Source organism: Bombus pascuorum, chromosome 15 (genome assembly GCF_905332965.1).
Source record: "Bombus pascuorum chromosome 15, iyBomPasc1.1, whole genome shotgun sequence".
Taxonomy (NCBI): domain Eukaryota; kingdom Metazoa; phylum Arthropoda; class Insecta; order Hymenoptera; family Apidae; genus Bombus; species Bombus pascuorum.
Genome location: NC_083502.1, coordinates 6,195,146 through 6,214,472, shown reverse-complemented (window position 1 = coordinate 6,214,472; position 19,327 = coordinate 6,195,146). Strand labels below are relative to the sequence as shown.

General features: G+C 36.6%; 2 protein-coding genes across 3 annotated transcripts in view; one reads left to right on the top strand and one right to left on the bottom strand.

The window, feature by feature from the left end:
* Positions 1-19,327, bottom strand: part of LOC132914583 (cAMP-specific 3',5'-cyclic phosphodiesterase-like) — a 395,884-nt gene that overhangs the window by 355,828 nt on the left and 20,729 nt on the right. The window contains exon 3 of one of the 2 annotated variants that reach the window (XM_060973800.1): positions 8,929-9,156. In XM_060973800.1, coding sequence (XP_060829783.1) covers positions 8,929-9,011 — 83 coding nt within the window. In that variant the 5' untranslated portion in view covers positions 9,012-9,156. Of the gene's footprint in view, positions 1-8,928; positions 9,167-19,327 lie in introns of those variants that run through there. The other variant, XM_060973801.1, reaches the window with a different exon arrangement.
* LOC132914797 (FK506-binding protein 5-like) lies at positions 725-6,317 on the top strand. The gene is made up of 5 exons (XM_060974204.1): positions 725-1,613; positions 1,932-3,790; positions 3,876-3,947; positions 4,225-5,052; positions 5,160-6,317. The coding sequence occupies exons 1-5, from the start codon at positions 767-769 to the stop codon at positions 6,249-6,251; spliced, it is 4,698 nt and encodes a 1,565-aa protein (XP_060830187.1). The 5' UTR covers positions 725-766; the 3' UTR covers positions 6,252-6,317.

Sequence of the window (19,327 nt, the reverse complement as noted above, 5' to 3'; positions counted from 1 at the left end):
TTTAACCAGTATAATATACTAGAAATGATTTGATTATTTAGTTTATCTCACGCTCCATTTAACTTCTGGCTAAACTCTGAATTCAACTCACACTCGGAATTTCTTACTTTGATAAACTCTCTCCGATTCCAATTCTCAACTCGCAACTCAACTATTTGAGTATGCATTTTCCACAAGCATTTATCCTCACCCGTGTATATGTGTACGTTATCTTTTTGTCTGCTTTTATGTACTTTTCACTCGATGCAAATATTCTTAGAAAACACTCAGCCACATGCATCCATTGAAAGGATGATAAAATGAATTTCAAATCTCAGTAGATAAACAAATAGGAAGATAGAGGAATTGGAACATCTAGAGATAAGAAAATAAAAAAATAGGAAACTTTCGCTTAAGAACAAGGATCATAAAGGATATAACCTAGCAAACACGAAGATGGCACCCCGCTGGGGGTAGCCACCCACATGCTATATTTTATTTCTATTTTTTTTTCCCAATAAATAAGATATAATACTTTACCAAATGTCCTTCAGGACAAATTGTAGAAAAAACCAAAATGAACTAAAAAAAAAAAAAAAAAGAACAAGAATGTTCCTCATCACTCCAATTTAATCCAATTTAATCCATCACTCCTCCAACATTCCACTTACTTCAATTCCAGTATCTACAATCTTAAAATCCAACATCCCTTAAACACCAATATTCTACCAACCCAGGTAACATCACGTGACTCATCTACAAACCGAACAACTACAAAGTAGCCGTTATGGCAGACAACGAGGACGCGATGGAAGACGAAGATGATACAAAATCCGGCGTACCGATCTCCGAACACACGCTTAAAAGTCCATCCGAAGCTGCTGAGGATATGACAGCGTCAGAATATTGGAAAACACCATCAGCTGCGTCATCGATAGCTGCAGAAATGGTATCCGAAGTACGAAATAACGCTCGAGGCTCTCCAAATGCCCAATCCAGCAGGAGTATCCAAGAGCCTCAAGAGGAGAAGCTTTCGAAGAGTCAGGAAGAATTTAGAAAGTCTCAAGAGATCGACCTAAATGACAAGAAGCCATCTTTGGACGAATTAAGCAAAGACAAGGTCCCTAAAACCACCAAGATGTATCGACAGTGTCATCGTCGATTCAGAGAGATCATCGGCAAACGCGAGCTGAAAAACGTGGAGCTAGAGAAGCATCAAGGTGATCTGAAGAAAAGATTGAATATTCTGGAGTGTTCCATGCCAGCTGTGATGGTCTGGAACATGTGGAGAATGAGCCAGGGTACCTGTGTTCCTGGACTTCAACGAATCATGGAGAAACAGTTTGAAGGTCCAGCTTCTGGAGAAGTGTATTGCCCCAGCACACCCAGTAGACACTTTGACTGTAGAGTGAGGGAAATTGAGGCTGAGAGGAAACAGGCTGAAAAAAGAATGCAGGATGCCAAGGCTCTTTGTGCGGAGAAGGAAGCTGCTTTAGAAGATAGGAATAAAAGACTGGAAGAAGCTAAGCAGTTGCAACAGGAGATTAAGTTAAGGATCGAACAACTGACTGCCGAGGTTCAAAAGATTAGAGAGGCTGCTGCTAAAGCGGAGGATGATGGGCAATGTGAAACTGGTTAGTGGAGAATTAAACTCAAACGTAGCATAACTCAAACAAACTATTTATGACAATCGAAAAACTATTTGAAAGCCTAGAAAAAATTATTTATGTAATATAGAAATATAGTATTAAATTCTGGTCCTGATCGTTCCTTAAACGAGTTTTTAGAAAGCATCTCATAGAAGAAATTCCTTTTAATCTAAAGAAAGAACTTAGACATTGGTGCGAATAAAATTGAAATTCTCCCTCTCGTTTTTAATTGGGAGACAAAGTAGGCATAACTTGGTCCAAAGCTAAAATTAAAATCGCATGTAGGTGAATGTGAAATAATAGAGTGCAAGAAAAAATGGTTAGAAAAAGTGCCCAGCTGCGCGTCCATCAAGTCGAACGACATCGAATGTCTAGAAAAGCTACAACAGCTAGCAGAGAACGAAGTGTACATGAAAAGAAAGATCGCGGAACTGGAAAGTCGTGAGGAAGCTTACATGAGGACCCTCCAACAAGCTGACGAATTATGGTGCAAGGTGGACGCTGACGCAGCCAGTACCGTGAGTGCCTTACAGGAACAATTACACATGAAGACAACGGCGAATCAACAAATGGCTGATCGAATTTGTCAATTAGAAGACGTAATAGAACAGTTGAGGAAAAGGCTAGCAACATGCAGAGGCGAATTAGAAAAATACATGAGCATAAGCAAAATAGAGGCTTTGATAGGCAAAGATGATGACTTTGCCGATGTGCTTGAGAAGGGAATACTGGCTGAAGTCCCTGTAAAAGACAAAGAGGTTGGTAGAGTTGAAGACCTAGCAGACGTTGACGATGTGGGTATCCTGGTTAAGGATGACGTGATCGACAAAGATGTTCTAGCTGTGGTAGAGCGAATTGACATTGATCTAGAAGCCAAACCAGATATAGTTGATGTCGACTTAGAGATGAAACCTGATATGGTAGACGCTGCCATGCGCGTCGTTCGAGCAGACCTTATAGGTGTGGATGACGCTCAAATGGCGATCCATCCAGATGATTTTGCCTACGAGGACGAAAGGCTGAGACAAGCTGAAGATTATTTGGCAAGAATAGGATCTCTTTCGGAGCTGGACAAATACGGAGACGACTATATCTGTGCTTCGGACTTTATTTGCAACGACGTCGTGCTCTCTGAAACTGGACTAACAGAGGAAGAGATGATTGCTTTGAACGAGAATCGTGTTACACCACAGGAGTTACTAGAAAAATATGGTTGGAAGTTTGATTTGGCAGATCTGATGGCTCAAGCTACCGTGGACGATGTGGAAATTCGGGCACCGGTGACTGTTCCACCTGTTGAAAAGGAACAGGAAATTGAGGTTCAGGATAAATGGGTCATTGATGCTGATGTTAAAGAAGCAGAAGACCCTTCGGCAAAAGTAGAGGTGGCCATCGAGGAAGCTATGGCTGTTGAGGAAAGTAGAATTGAAGAAACTCAACTTGTAGAAGATATTGACTCTGCTGAGGAATATGAATCACTAGAAGACACCGATGCTATTGAGGAAATTACAGATGTGGAAGAAGCTATTCAAAAACCTAGACCTGTAGAAGACTTAGAAGCTGTTGAGAAGTATGAAGACATTGAGTATACAGAGAAAATTCAACTTGCGGAAGACATTACACCTACAGAAGACATTAGTGGACTTGTTGAGGACATTAGACCCACTGAGGAAGTTAAACCTACTCCTACAGAAGAAATTGAACCTAGACCTGTCGAAGAGATTAGACCTACTGAGGAAATTAAACCCATTCCTACAGAAGAAATTGAACCTAGACCTATCGCAGAGATTGCACCCGCTGAGGAAGTTAAACCTACTCCTACAGAAGGAATTGAACCTAGACCTGTCGAAGAGATTAGACCTACTGAGGAAGTTGAGCCTGTACCTATAGAAGACATTACAACTGTAGAAGAAACTAAACCCAGGCCTGTTGAGAGACCTATTGAAGAAATTAGACCTGATGAAGACGTCAGACCCTTCGAAAGAGCTACCCCTCTTGAACCTACCATAGTTGAAGAGGAAAAACCACTTGTAGATGAAAGGACAGATGTTCCACCAAGCGATGTTCCAGAAGAGAAAATTGACAAAGATAATGTCCTGGTCCCACGACAAGAAATGTTATTATGGCAGGATGACGTGGATACTATTCGAACAACAATCGCGGTACTGCTTACAATATAATATTTATTAAGTTTAAGAAGCGAAATTATTCGATATATATAATTCTTCTGATCGTTTTGAAATGTAGAAATGTCCCGATTGTGTGGATGTAAAGAAGGAAGCTGATCAGTTAGCTACTATGATGTCAGCGTACACTGGAGTGAGTATTATAGATCTATCATTTAAACTTAATATAAATTAATTACAATTTTATTAAAATATTTATTTCTTATAATTATATTAGAATTATCTATAATTTAATTTAAAAATAATAAAATCGTAATGTATTTTAGGTTAGATTCGATTTTATGTTATAAAAAATCACAATCGTATAGACTTCATATTGGATAAAACATAATCCAATTTCGCTACAATAAAAGTTCGATGTCCAATACTTCTTCAGCTTCATTAAAAGTTATTATTATGATCCTTTCTAGACCGACGTGAAAGAAATAGTCGCAGAGCCGAGACCTCGCGAAGAAGCAGTCGTGGAAATACACGAAGAGGAACTTCGTGAGAGAGAAATTGAAGTACAAGCGAAACCAAAAGTTGCTGAAGTAGAAGTGACTGCTGTGGCAGAAGTAGAAGGAAAGGAAGTTATAGTTAAAGTTCCAGAAAAACCTGAAGAGCTGATCGAACTTGAATCAGAGTATCCTCTCGAGCCACCAACAACGCCATCGATCTCTGGTGTGACACCTCAAGTAGAAAAAGTCGCTATGCCAGAAGTGGTGCAAAAGCTGGAAGAAAGTACTCCGGCTGTTCCTGAAGAAACTCCGAAAGAAATAGTAGAAGAACTTGAGAAAATGCCAGTGATTCTTGAAGTAGACGAAGATAAAGATCCAATAGAAAAGATTGAGGAAGAAGAAATAATGGAAGAAACTGAAGAAATAGTGGTAGAAGAATTACCAAAAGAAGAAATCGAAGAGAAGGAAGAAAAGAAGCTTCCAGAGATAGTCGAAATCAAGGTGGAGAAAGATGAAATTGATATAGAAGTCGAAAAACCAGAGGAAAAAGAAGAAGATTTGGTTGCTGAAGAGGAAGAAGAGATTAAAGAAGTGCCACTGGAAGAGATAGCAGAAATTGAAGTTCCAGTGGATGTTAAGGAAGAAGAAATATATGTAGAGGTAATACCAGAGGAGCGAGACGAAAAGTTAGTTGAAGAAGAGCCAGTAAAAAAAGAAATACCTGTATGGGAGAAGCCAAAGGTACATAGAGAAGAAGAAGAAGAAGAACTCATCTGTACCTGTCCACCTATACCTCCTCCGGTTAGTATCAAAATAAATATTTTTTAAATTCTAACGGGCCTAATTTACTTGCATGGATGCTCAAAATTTATAATCCTCAAAATCTAATCTCAATCGTCGTTTTGCAGCCCCGCAAGAAAATAGAGATCACTCAAACAGAAATTACCAGAATCGAAACTGTACAAGTGATCACACAAACAGTCGTAGACGTGGAAACACAAACGACGCCAAGAATAACCAGACAAGCACAACCACAGCTAGTGACTATTACGAAAGCTATAGATCCTGATTCAGCCACTATGGAGCAACTGTTGAATTACAGGCAGCCTTTGAAAGAGCGAATAGCGGCTATGGCAATCACCGGAAGCTCACATATACACAAAAGCACATCCTTCCACGCGAGCGGAACAGAAATTGGTGATCGTCCTCCTTTTGTTCAGGATCCTGATATTCTTCGTAGCGCTTCTCCTGGTCCTCGTGGTCCTCGTTTTGTTCCTCCTGGACCTGTTGGCTTTCTAGGTTCTCCTGTTGGTCCTCGTGGCCCACCTCCTGCCCATAGTCCAATTCGTAGCGTTCCTCCAGGTACTCAAGGTCCAGTTCCTCCTCACCATTCTCTCTCAACTGTCCTCCAAACTCTCAGAGCTGAAGGAGCCCGAATGAAATCGGGTCCAGAAAGGGAACTAAGGTCCGTTTATTATGGAAAATTGCCTGGCGAGCTAGATCAGGGCAAATGCAACTGTTGTCAGTGTGGCAAAACTATGTCCACTCCGTTACAAGGTCCTATAACTCAAGTAAGACAACAGCCAACATTGCCAATATTCAAAGTAATACCAACCGTGTCAGCGCCTAAGAAGACTATCAGCCTAAGTACTGATAAGACAGTGCAACACCAGAGTTTTTGTCCAGAATGTAAACTGAGGAAGCTCCAGGAGGTTCTGAGAGCCCAGGATCCTCTGAAAAGAACTACCAAGAAGCCCACAAAGGATCAAGAGGTTTGTACCTGTGCAATTCAACTTAGAAAGGGCTTGCCTTGTTACCAGAAGACGAAAAAGAAGTCGGATCGAAGCTGTATGGTGAAGATCCCTAAAGCCAAGAATGATCGATCAAGGAGAATAGAAGATGACGAGCAAGATTCAGTACGCTGCGCTTGCAGCGGGTTGATAGAGACCAAGCCTGGGGTTATGAAGAAGGTGCACTGTTCTTGTGGTGATCCTGATTGATCTCCATAACTCATTTTTTGAAAAAGAGGTAGTGGAAAAGGATCAGAATATTTTGTTAAAGAACTTGTTTAGGTGAGATACATTATTGGCACGAAATTTAGAATTACTTCTCAGTTGTATATTTTTGCCCCTAAATATTAGAACACTCAGTGGCCTCGTACAAAACATGACTATTGCACTAAATTATCAATTTCTTATAAAATCTAAGAGTCTATCCAGTCATATGGAAAATATAACAGAACGCTATTATTGTTTATTTGTTTATTTAATTAATTAAATTTACTCTACTATAGCCAAAAAATTCATAATATTATTTTACTAGAAACTTAAAATATTTAGGCCCATTTCTATAATGTTTCAGAATTGATTATCGATGGCGCTACTTGGAATAATACTTGTCGATTTCTGGAACATTTTGGATTGATGGAAGGAGGACATGATTCATTCTGAACGCATTCACCGGACGAAGAAACGTCCACCAGAGGCTTCTAACTGGCTGAACAGAAATATAGACTCAAAGATGGATGCGACAAAGGAAATGGTATGTAATTTCCAATAATGTGGCCAGTTGAATGGTGCTCTTTTCAAATCAATAGTGCTGTGCTATTGTACCAGGGGACGATGGTCCTTTCATCGTACCAACGCGTAATAGGATCAATCGTCAGCACGAAATTAAATTTGAGATTATCCAACTGTAAGAAAAAAAAGAAACATTTGCTGTGTCCAGTGTGTTATGGTTTGGTATTGTTTTGTGATCGTACAAAATGTAAATTCATCGGTCTGTACATATAGATTAAATTTTGCTTGTCTATCAGAGCGTTGAGTTTTTCTATTGGAGATTTTATTGGCTTTTAACCCTTGTGATTTATTCTAGATTATCTAGAATATTTGATAGGGAAAAAATTTTTTTAAACGTTACAAATTATTTTTTCTCTCTACCCTTAAAACATTATAATTTTAGTAATGAATATATGTATACAAATAATTAGATTACAAATGAAATGAAAGAACATATATCGACATTCAAGTACATATGTATAAATAAATTCTGCGTAATACATAAGATTAGGAAAACATTTTCGTTCGATAATATATGGTTTCACTGATTTGCATATTAATAGTGAAGAAGATATTAAAAGGAGCCCAGCAGGAATTTCAATCGCGTTCGTGATTCACGAGATTTCGTTACCTCGTACATCAGATAGATTAGTTGGCACGAACCAATTACAATTTGTCATCAAACCGAAACGAATCGGTTCCAAACGAATTTCTGTTCGATCGGGTGATTCATCAAAAACAGGAAGTATCAAACGTTAAAGTGATTCATTGGTCCTATTTTCAAACAACCTAAAAATTATATTATGCGCTGTTGTTAACTTAAAGTTTAACTTGTGTTCAATCAATTTAACGTGGATTAATTTTTTTAATCATTCCAATTATTCTATTTTCTAAACTTAGGAAAAAAAAATAACTTCATTCACTGGTGATCACCGCAAAATAAAAAACATTTTCTTTGATATAAATGAGGCGTGAGGAATATTGTGATTGTAAAAAGGATGCTGTAAAATCAGCTAGACACTGTCTAGCTGGAGGCAGCATTTCAATGGCTGCCTGACTAAACAATCAATACTACGAGCAACAAGTAAAGCATGACGAAAGGTCAACGAAATATTATCTAGCGCGATAAAGCTCGATAAATGCTTCGTCAAATCGGTAAATAAGCTCGCAATAAAGCTGTGTACACACTTGCAAAAATGTTTTCTAATTATATTATGTTTATTCAGAAAGGCAAGCGTTAGAATAACATTTTATCTTTATAAACTTTAAACATTTTTACTAGGAATGTATTTGAATGTTTAATTAATCTTTCTCGATATTTAAGGCTCTTAAGAAAAATGAACTATATGATTTGAATGCAACAGCATAATCTTTTATTTTTTCTGAATTAAATTTCTCTATATAAGACATCATAAAAAAATATTCAAAATAAAAATGAAAGGAACGAATATTCCGTTGCGTATATTTAAAAACTTCATGTTTGTTCTAAACATTTGTTTTATTTTAAGAGTAAGAACCCGTTTATTACATAGTTGAAGCTCTGAGCTTTTTATAGGGAAACTAGTAAGATTTAATTTTTTAACATAAGATTTTAAGAAAATATGCAAAATATAAATCATACTCTAAAACCAGTTTATAGGTGATTGCATTTTAATCACCAAATCCCATTGCTTGCTCGGTACACTACCGGTAACCCAAACCCAATTATTTCACCTCAGTTGTTACCGAAGCTATAACACAATAAGTGCCCCCAGAATTTATTTCATTAAACACTAGATTTATAAAGTTGTGAACTACCTATGAAGTATGTGGAACTAAGTATAACCTATTAATTTTATACACAATTTAACATGTATCAAAACGACGAGTTTTATAGTTCCAGTGTGGATATCAATTGAAATTACGAGCACAGGAATAAATCAGCGAACATTGAAACGGTAAATGTAAAATTCAATCAAAATGGCAGATATGCCACTTTTGTTTAAAAATATAAATTACAATCTAAAATTTCTCTTAAAAATCTCTTTTAAATCGGACACGTAGCAAAGAATTAGCCAAAGTAAAAGTATCTAATCGACTTTTTACCTGCATCTAAACCAAACTCAAGTCACGTACTCACCGAACGTTGGCCAGAGTGTGTCTCCTGGACCTAAAATTGTGGTAGCCCCGTAGCTCACCGATGCTGCCCTGTTCGGCCTGCATCCTGGCCTGTGCAGTTGCAGCTGCACTGGCGATCACGTGGTGCTGGTGAGTCGGTGCACCTGTCGTGGTGATGCTTCTGCGCGATCGCCAACCCGTTCTGCTGCCACCACCGCCACTCGGAGTCGGCGATTTCTTCTGATATGGTCTACGAATCACCACACGCCAACGAGTTCCAATTTTACGTCTAGCTTTTGGCTATCGCGAGTCTGGGACACGTTTGCTTGCTCAGAGATCACGCGCTCCTCCATTCGACGACTCTTTCCCTTTTGGATATTTTAATTTATTTCTGCTTTTGATTTCCAATGTAATTTGGGATCGGTGAGAGATTGGGATAGGTTGGATTTCTCTATTTGCTATTCAAATGGTATTTACTGTTAGTTCGTGATGAAATTAGTAATAAACTATTGATTCTTAATGATAATTAAGTTAGCGATAAACCTTGTTAGTGATAATGAGCTCACTGATTAAACATCACCTTTATGAACTGAATTACATTCCTTATAGTGTTCACGATTATTAGTTAGATAAATTGTTCGTTGTTAGTGATATATTGATACACTGCGACTAATAATTATATTAGAAGTTGACCATAAAACTTGCTAGTAATAATGAGGTCACTGATTAAACATCACCTTTATCAACTGAATTACATTCTTTATAGTGTTCAATATTGTTAGTTAGATAAATCGTCACTTGTTAGTGATATATTGATGCACTAATAACTATATTACTTTGTGACACTGATTTGTCATTCTGACTCTGGATATATTTAATTACAGTATTATTCTCATCAAACCCAAGTGTAGTTTGCGTCAAATGAACGATAAGTACAATTTCAACAAAGTAAATCCCCTATAAAAGGAGGGGCCTATAAGAGCAAGAAGAAAAATATTGTAGTTTAAATTTGCATAACTAGGCTTCAGATAAATACAGAGGAAGAACGTCTATTTGTCAGTATATTTCTTCTTTAAGAGATCTAGGAAACCCAAGGGATCAATAAAATTGTTTACACGAAAGAAACACAGGAATATCGTGAAAGCAATTCACAGACAAGCTATATATATATAGCTATATATATACATATATCGTATTTGCTTAGAAGTAAGAGGATTCCCGGGTATTAATGCAACCGAGGCCCTCGTTGATTAAAGGATCGTGCTCGAGAATGCATCGATGTGCCCAGCTCATTCATGAAATATTCATGAACACCACGGAAAACTCTCTGTTGCGTCTGCCGATCGCTGTTAAGCACGTTATGCAAACGTTTCGAACAAACAACTCTTTGCGAAGAATGTTAATCTAACCTGGACTGATCGTTTCTGAATTATCAGCGACGAATTTTCACGCGTCAGATCTTGTTCGCGCTTTAATTTCTTTCAAAACTGTCAGGGGAGAGGAATATATACAGTTAACCTCACTCTGAGATAATGTCAAGGGTCTAGATAATCAGCAAAGACCTGCAAGGGAGATACTCTATTTTTTCAAAGTTCTGATAAGGAAGAAACGAAAAGGGATGCAATCTCATCATCTATCTGACCTAGTTCTGGCCTTTAAAAATATTCGAAATTGCCTTAGTCAATCGCCGTTAAAGTTAGGAACTTAACCTTATCTTCCATGACCTGAACCGATCCTGTGCATCTGAAGTTTATACGAATTCAACGCATCTAATGAAATACTCCAGCATTTTTCTTTGCTTTCTTCTTCCATGAATATACATAATAGAGCTGTCGTGGAAACAGCATTTCCTCTTCGAAGAACAAGCAGATGCTGGTAAACACTATAAACTCGAGTGGCGGCATCTGTCATGGTAATAACCTGGCTCTATTCGAGGTCGAGATCGAATTCAACGTGCAAGCACGTTTCATACGTTTTGAATAAACACGCGTGGCCGGCGCTAGGCAAGAGTAAATATTTCCATTGCAGCCTGGCTTCTCTCTCTTAAGCTTCGCAACATGGTGTTCTAACGAGAGACAGAAAACTTGGTCATCGGCCAAAAAGTCTACGTTAATCTCTGTAGCTTAATCGTCTTCTGAATGAGACATCTGTCTAAACAGCAACACGCTCTATATTTTTTCAAATTGCCCTATAAATGATGTATACCTATTTTTGCTGTTATTTTGGGATCACGTTTATACAGGGTTTGATATTTAACGTTTCAGGATCAACCAATTTATCATAGTGTTATAAATACACTGATCTCTTTAAATCTCACACAAATGATAAAATCTAGATGGTGGAAACAACGACGAAGAAGATATCAAGGTGATCTTTGAGATACTCTTTCATAGTTGCAAAGTTAACAGAACCATATAATGTGAATTGATTGAAAGAAATTTCGCATGAAATGTTGCATTAGAGCAATTGGTTAAATGGGTTAAACAGGAATTCAAATTTCGGGCCAGTCTTCAAACATCTTGTATGCTTCTTCAAGCAAAATTGCAATCTTTTCAAAGTATAATTTTACATGATTCCCTGAACCTGTCTGGAATTCAACTCCCACCAAACAAAACCCAATAAATCAGAGGTGCAACTAGTACAAAAATGTTAAAAATGATCGATCGGTTGTGTCTATGTCTCATAAAAGTTCATACATTTTCGACAGTTAGCTCTGCTCGTGTTTTACAAGAACATGATCGTTAGAAGATTAAAACGTTTCCAGTTTTCCTCTGAAGTTATTCGAATCGCTAATTCCTAAAGCAATCTCCTTTCCGAGATATTCTCCTTGGTTTAATGCGGTTATTTCCATCAATGAAAGCACGAGACTAACGCGTGAGTGTTTGGTACAGCATCAGATGCTGAGCTATCGCTCGTTGTGCGACGCTTTTCGACGCCATTATCGTGCAGTTGCACCTGACACGTTCCATCCTCAACTGGGGTGACGACGCCACGTCGTTGTCAACTGCTAAATGAGATAACATCGAACCTGGACGCAAATAACCACGTTTATCGGCGTGTGCTTTGATTTTCGATCAAACATCAGGGATTCAACCGCTGAAGAAAGTACTATTGCGAGGATTAGATGGAATCCTTTGAAGGATATTATGCTTTCTCAGAATGTACCAATTATCCTAATTAAAATGAGGAATTTTCGAGGAATTCTCTTCAGATAACGTACATGTTTATGTGTCTTTGTCTTCTGCGGGTTTAGAACCATTAGACACGTAGCATATGTAGCGGCATCTAAAAGAGCAATGCAGTAATAAGTTTAAAAAATTGTTTAACTAAACTCAAAGTTTATCGCCGCTGAATATCCTAATAGTGACATCTAAAACCAAGAGATGGTACTTTCTCTGAAAAAGGAACTTTAGATGTTCTTAATGTCTTGGACACTTAGCTAGGGACATCTAGTGTCATGGAAGAAATACTTTCCCACTTTAAGCTAAAGCTTTTCAACAGACTTCTCCATTTAGACACTTTTGCTCGCCCCATAAAAAGGTAGATGAACTGGTGGTCAAAAGTTTGGAACTACTATATTTTAGTATAATTAGTGGGAAACAGGATGTTTTTAGCTGGATGTAGAAATAGTTTATAGTTATAGTCATGAACTAAAGTTCCCCTATCACCGCGATCGATTTTCTCTGGTACTTCCAACGCAGGCTCGCAACATCAACAGGTTGCAACGCGATGCGAAGTGAAGCAAAGACACGAGAGTCTCTGCTGACTCAAGTGTCTTGAGTGCATTAGCCCATATCACCAAAGAAGATCCAAGAATAAATTTTCTTGCGATAGAAAAATTTAGACTGTGGTTTTACGACTTAATGAAACCAAAAAGTGTTCACTTTTTGTTCATTTAGCCTTACGATCTAACCATCTACTATTATAGTAAATGAGCGACCCTAATTTCTATATATAATCTGATCCAAAAGTAATGAAGTCTTTCATCGTAACTTAAATTGCTAGCCCTGATAAAAAGGAAATAAATTGCTATGAATCTTGAGCCAAAAACCCAAATCAAACCTGAAAAATCTCAATTTTGGTCCGAATTATATGATCATCGTTCACGTTTTAATTTAGCTATTCTCAATTAGTGTCATTAACACGTCGTTAATATAATATTCATACCATTCTCGTAAGACATGTTCAACACAGACATGACACGTGTGACACAGATCAAAACTGTGCATAACGACTGTAATTGCAAAATTCTAAATAATAGAGAACCAGTTTCTTAGAGCTTGAAAATCCAGACACTATGATGGAAGCTTCAACTTGATAGCAACATTTGCCACGTCCATCTACATCAACTCGTATGTTTATTAAATCCACTCTAGCCTAATACCGCCGCATGGATCTCGCGACTGACGATGAGTGTGACCCAAATACCAGGATTCAGTCATCCATCCAGTCACGCGATGACGCAGGAACAGACATGCAGAGGGAAATGATACCGTAGATTCTGAATTCACCCGAGGAAATGTAGATGGAATACTGAAGTTATGGCGTAGCCTGACTGGGATTTGTTCAGCCAAGTTAGAAATTCCAGGTGCTCCAGACACCTGTGTCTATTTAACTTACAAAACCGTACATTTAAGTACAACTCTTAAACAGATACATACGAACTCAAGATTTGGATTTATCGAGGGAAATACATTGACTATACTGAATATTTATGCTATTATTAAATTAGAAACTTTGGTTAAATTTTCTAACCTCACATAAGGTAGCTCGGATATAAGCAACGTTAAGATGTAAGATAAGTTAGTTAGAAGAGAACGTATACGTAAGTATAATAAGGTAGATGGCACGTTTGATAAGATAGGTGATAAAATAGGTGTATCGTCTAGTTATCAGAGAAAGGTTAGGAAATTTGAATCTGGTTTTAACAGGAACGAAGAGAGTTCTAAAGCGTAATCTCTAAGCCAAAATCCCATTTAACCTAACCTCAAAGACATACTAAAGGCGAGTAATTGGCGAATGCACCAAGTTTGCTTGCAATCTCATCAAACTGTCAACCAATAACTCAACTCCAGAGAATTTCTTACTGTCGGCTACGATTCTAGAGATGACAGATAGGCGAGACTCGATATTGTCGATGACAGGAAAATAGCCGCGTTAAGTCGCGTTCACACATGTTCCAAGCTCGGAAGGACATCGTTTGAAGCAAATACGTTTGTACATGCGACGTGAATGCCACTTTAATGAACGATCACCTCTAGCTAGGATAATTATACGCGATTCGTTTCAAAATTAACCAAGCCACCGAGTTTATAACGCGGAAGGAAAGCTACGCCGTGAGCTTGGCTAATAATACGCGACATTATTTATACGGAATAGGGATCGAGATCACGTGTATTTGCAGAGTTACCATTCATTGCAGAGTATCGAAAATGTGGATAAGTCTTGGTCGTCCGTCAATAGATTTATTTACCTCAATTGTTAATTATAGTAATAAGTACCTCGTGATTGTTATTTATATGCATCAATTATTACGAGGGAATTTTTAATTTAGGAAAATCAAATACATCGATTGAATTGGAAACGTGCTGTCTTTGTGGCACGTGTATACTTCAACTCTGCATGACAATCTTCGAACTCATAATAATAATATCCCTTACATAATACTGTAATAAAAAAAATCATGACGATAATAAGAATCATTGAACCGAATTTTCCTCTTGCCCTTGCATTCTCCATGGAAAATTGATATTTTCAAGGATCCCCTTCGCTTAAAGCAAATTCGCTTTAAAGACAACGAGCGACACAAACAAATTATTGCAAAGGTATTGGCGAATTTTTCAATAGCTTCGCGAGAGACAGAAATTTAATAATAATTCTCAAAGAACGTCTCAGTCGTTTCAAAGGCGAGTTTCCAACGAAGACGAGGGGAAACGTTCGTTACGCGTTTCCTTCTAGCGGCAGTCGCGCCGTCTTTTTACGTCGGACGATTGAAAGAACAATTTTAGACCGAGCATAGAAAAAAGCACGTGGCAGTTAGGAAGACGGTTGTATAAAACGGCAGCGTAATGTAAATTCGTTTGGCGAGAAGAATGGAGGTATGAGGATAACGCGCGGTGATAAAAGCGCCGTGGAAAGGTGTTACGATTAAAAAACTTCTCGTCATGTGAATAAAAGCCGCGTGCCGCGCATATCAAGTTTAAACAACGAACAAAAACTGGTTGCTACAGCCAGGAAAAAATATCCGCTTTAGGGAAGAATTCGACATACAAATCTGTTCAAAAGTAGGGGAACTTTTGTTTGAATACGTAGACCGACAGTTGCATAATCGATGACAGGCCGATTCTTCGTGAAAAACTAAATGGAAAACGTAGAATAATACCTTTTTATATGACGCTCCATTTTTTCAGAAAATTGAATATGAAAAGAAATAATCGAGTTATTTGCATATTTCGATTATTCGTGTTAAGACCATCATTAGTATGGGTCATTAAATACCTTTGAAAAGATATGAAAAACGTAAATCGTGATGGAATTTGTAAAAAATAAAAGTGCATGCTTTATGTTTCAACGAATCGCTATTGACGTTGATAATTTAATTTACAAACGGAAATTCAATTCAAAAATTACGAGTTGTTGTATTTTCAAAGGAGAACGCACAAAGGTAAAGCACGTGGAAAAATCACATTGTAAAAGAAAAAAAAAAAAAAGAAAATAAAAAATAGTACGAAGAGGAAGAAATAACGAAACAGCGCTTTTTTCTTTGCGTTTCAAGAAATTCGAATTTCTGACCTGTTGGAAAATTTCCCTTTTATGTTTAACGAGAGATGTAAACCGTATGCCTGGAAAAGATCGAATGAATGTGTGAAATATTCGATTGCATCCTTTCAGTCACAATTTTTGGAAAAATGAGTTTCCAGCGCCAATAATTGCTCCGAACGTGACATTCCACGCGTTTCGGTGTCACCCTTTTTCCGTGTGAAACAAAATTCGTTTCAAATTTACCTCATAACCGGGCTGTTCGTATCAAGTAATTGGAATTTAAAATGCAAATTACTTACAGTAATAATTACAGAATGCAATCAATGAATGAGAGATACAAACTTTAAAAAAATCATTAAAGAGACTCGTATTTTGTTTGGTTGGGTAATTCATTTTTATACAGTTTTCGTGAAAGCTTTTCATAATACAGAAAATTAATTTTAGATTAACTTCCTAATTTAACGTTCGTTATTGGAAAATTACGCCAATGGTTAAGTAAAAAATAAATATATAGCAAAAAGTGAATAATTAATTCTTTTTAAATCCCTGTAGCAAATTTAAACAAGTATACTACTGAACACATAATTTACACTTCGTAAAGAAGAACATTAATTTCAAATGTATCTTACAATCTTTTCCACTTATGAGCAAAATAAAATAATTGCAACGAAATAGATAAATGACTGAAAAATAAAAAATAAATAATTTTTATAGAAATCCCGTAGCAAATTCATGGAAGTGTATAGTGGTGTAAATTACTGAAAAGGCACGATATCGAAAAGGACCAAGTTTAATCTCATAAAATAGGTTACGTACATATATAACCCTATCGATTCTGTATAGCACACATGCACCATGTCACATTTTCACCCTAATTTTACAGTTTAACTTTATCCCACGTAAACCTGTCATTTGCACACTGCTGACGTATGATCCTTGAAAGAAGATAGCGTATCTTAGAAATATGAAAATCGTTTTCCTCCTGCAACATTTAGAAATATCTCCTGTATATTTTTGCTTCTAATGTTATTCTCTTCTCTTCGCGGGATTCTTTTCTTATATCGTAAAAAATTCTTTCTTATATTTTATATGTTTTCTTTCTGGAATATTTTTTTACTTTGGAATATCTTTGTGGATATTTTACTTGTAATTGTAACATCTTAAACACTTATTAACATCAACATAGGATCAAATATCTTCTCTGCTTTTGATACATGTAATTTAATGTAATTTTATATTTATATATTTAAATATAATTTAAAATAACGTTGATACATGTTTCTCCGTGACAACGCGTTAAGTATAATGGAGAAATGGATTTGAAAATTAATCATAAATAGTAATATCAAGTTAGAATTAACGTAGGACACACGATTAATACGTGAAACGTTGAAATTAATGAATTTAATATGTCTTGTGCAATGAATTTATAATTTGAAATGTCAATTACAGACGCAGAAAGTACAAACGTGTATTTTGGATTTGGTTGAGATACTATTAGAAAAGACAGAATGTTACACGCAACCTTGGGCGTGATTGTATCAATCTGCTAATTTAATTTAAGACTCTGTCATGTCGTGAAGGCAACTATACCACTTGCACGCCCTGCAAAATGTCATGAAGCTAATCGCCCTGGGCTGACATTTCCAACGATTCTATTTAACGTAACAAAATAAGATTCCTCGTGGAATCGGAGCTTCGACCCAGATTCTCGGAATCTTACAATTTCAATTTCCTCAAAAATTCATCATTTATCCCTGGTTAACAGGAAAATCAAGAAATTCTAGATCAAATGACGAAAGTCGTCATTTTTACACAGATTATAAATAATTTCTAATCAACTCTGGAAACATACTCTATAATTCTTTTTTTTTTTATTTTATTTTGGTTTTTTACCTTTTGTCCTTATGGACATTTGGTAAAATGTTATATCTTATTGGTGAAAAAAAAAAATAAAATAAAAATAAATACAGCATGTGGGTGGCTACCCCCAGCAGGGTGCCAGCTTCTGGATGAAATTTCATGGAATCTCAAGTTTCTCGTAAAAATTGTTTATTCTTCACAAAAATTCCTGAAATTTATGAAATTCCGTATTTTTCATAAAGAATTCGTCGGTTTCTATGAAAATTCTAAAAATAAATCACCACATTTCACACGTCGCCTCGCCAATTCCGACTTAAATCAAACAAAACAAGATTCTACATTTATTACAAAAATCCTAAACTTAAAGTCGATATTCCACCGGTTCCGGTTTTTTAACCAATTATTTAACCGATATGCTAACTTTTATACGATAGTAGAAAATTCTACCTGAATGTTAACTTTAAATTAGCCTTGGATCTCGATAATTATACAGCCCAATCAACTTCAGCCGCGACGATTGAAACGAAAGGAACCTTCGGCCATTTTTATCGCCTGAAACATTTCACGGTCCGTTTAACAGCTGCAACGGCAAGTCAAAGACCTGGAAAAGTATGGAACAATGTGTCCACACTCGCGTCATTCTTCCAGCGGCGTAAACGCATGAAAAGGTCCCTGAATCAACGGATACTTTCCTTTCGTGAAAAACCTGGCTTTTCCAGACTCGGCTAGAACAACAGCCGGAAATTGAGTTTATTTTACGGTAGCGAATGCCTGACAATAGGTTCGCTTCGTTTCTCCATTGGGAAATCTGCTTCGTTACACATCGCGCTTCTGAATGAGGATTGGCGTTTCGTTTACTCTATGACAATTGTTCTCGCGGATTTTCGGCAGACTGCTAAAATATCGAAGCGATTTATGGTTTCTACTAGCCAGGATTATGTGATTTTTGAGTAAAGAATTTATCGATAAACAAAGTTTTATGAGAAATTTAATCGCAGCAGAAATTTATCGAACTGTGAAAATAACTGCGAAACGGACAAGAAAAATTGTGAAATAATTGGGATGCGAACTAGTTGAGGCACTAGATAAAGTGTGTTATGTGAGTATCATTCGCGTGAGTCGGAAGTTTTATCGATAAACAAGCGAGCTTTGGTTAATGGCCCTCCCAGGGGTTTTTCTCCCTTGAAGAAATGTCGACAGTAGCTCTATTGAATTTCCTTCGGTTCTGACATGTTGTTTGCGACTTTCAGGTAATGGTAAAGTGAAAGACTATGGTTGGAAATATGCCTTTTATCCACGAATTTGATCGATATCCCTGCCTGTATCATACATAAATTTCAGATTCCTTAGTATTTCAAAGGCTAACTATAATGTGCTTGGATAATACTATTTTTGATATATTTTAACATAATTAGTTTAATGTCTCGATATATTTTAATAGAAATGGAAATTATAGTGAAACGTTAGTAAATCGAAAGCTGAGAGTAAAATATTTCAGTATGTTCTATTATAGAAATATTAGTTAATTTATTGATATATTTTGTATTTTAATATCACTATCTTCCTATGTATAATATTCGCATATTATATGGTATTTTAAAATTTAGCATAGTATAATGTAAATTTAGATTTCAGCAAAAATCAAACACAAATTTAATTCTAAGGTATTTCTAACTCAAATCTAAACCAAAATCTAATTTAACTCTAAATTAAGTTTCAATTAAAATTCTACAAATAATACAAAATTAGATATAATATACGGTAAATATCGGACTAATATTTTTTTAAAGAATTTT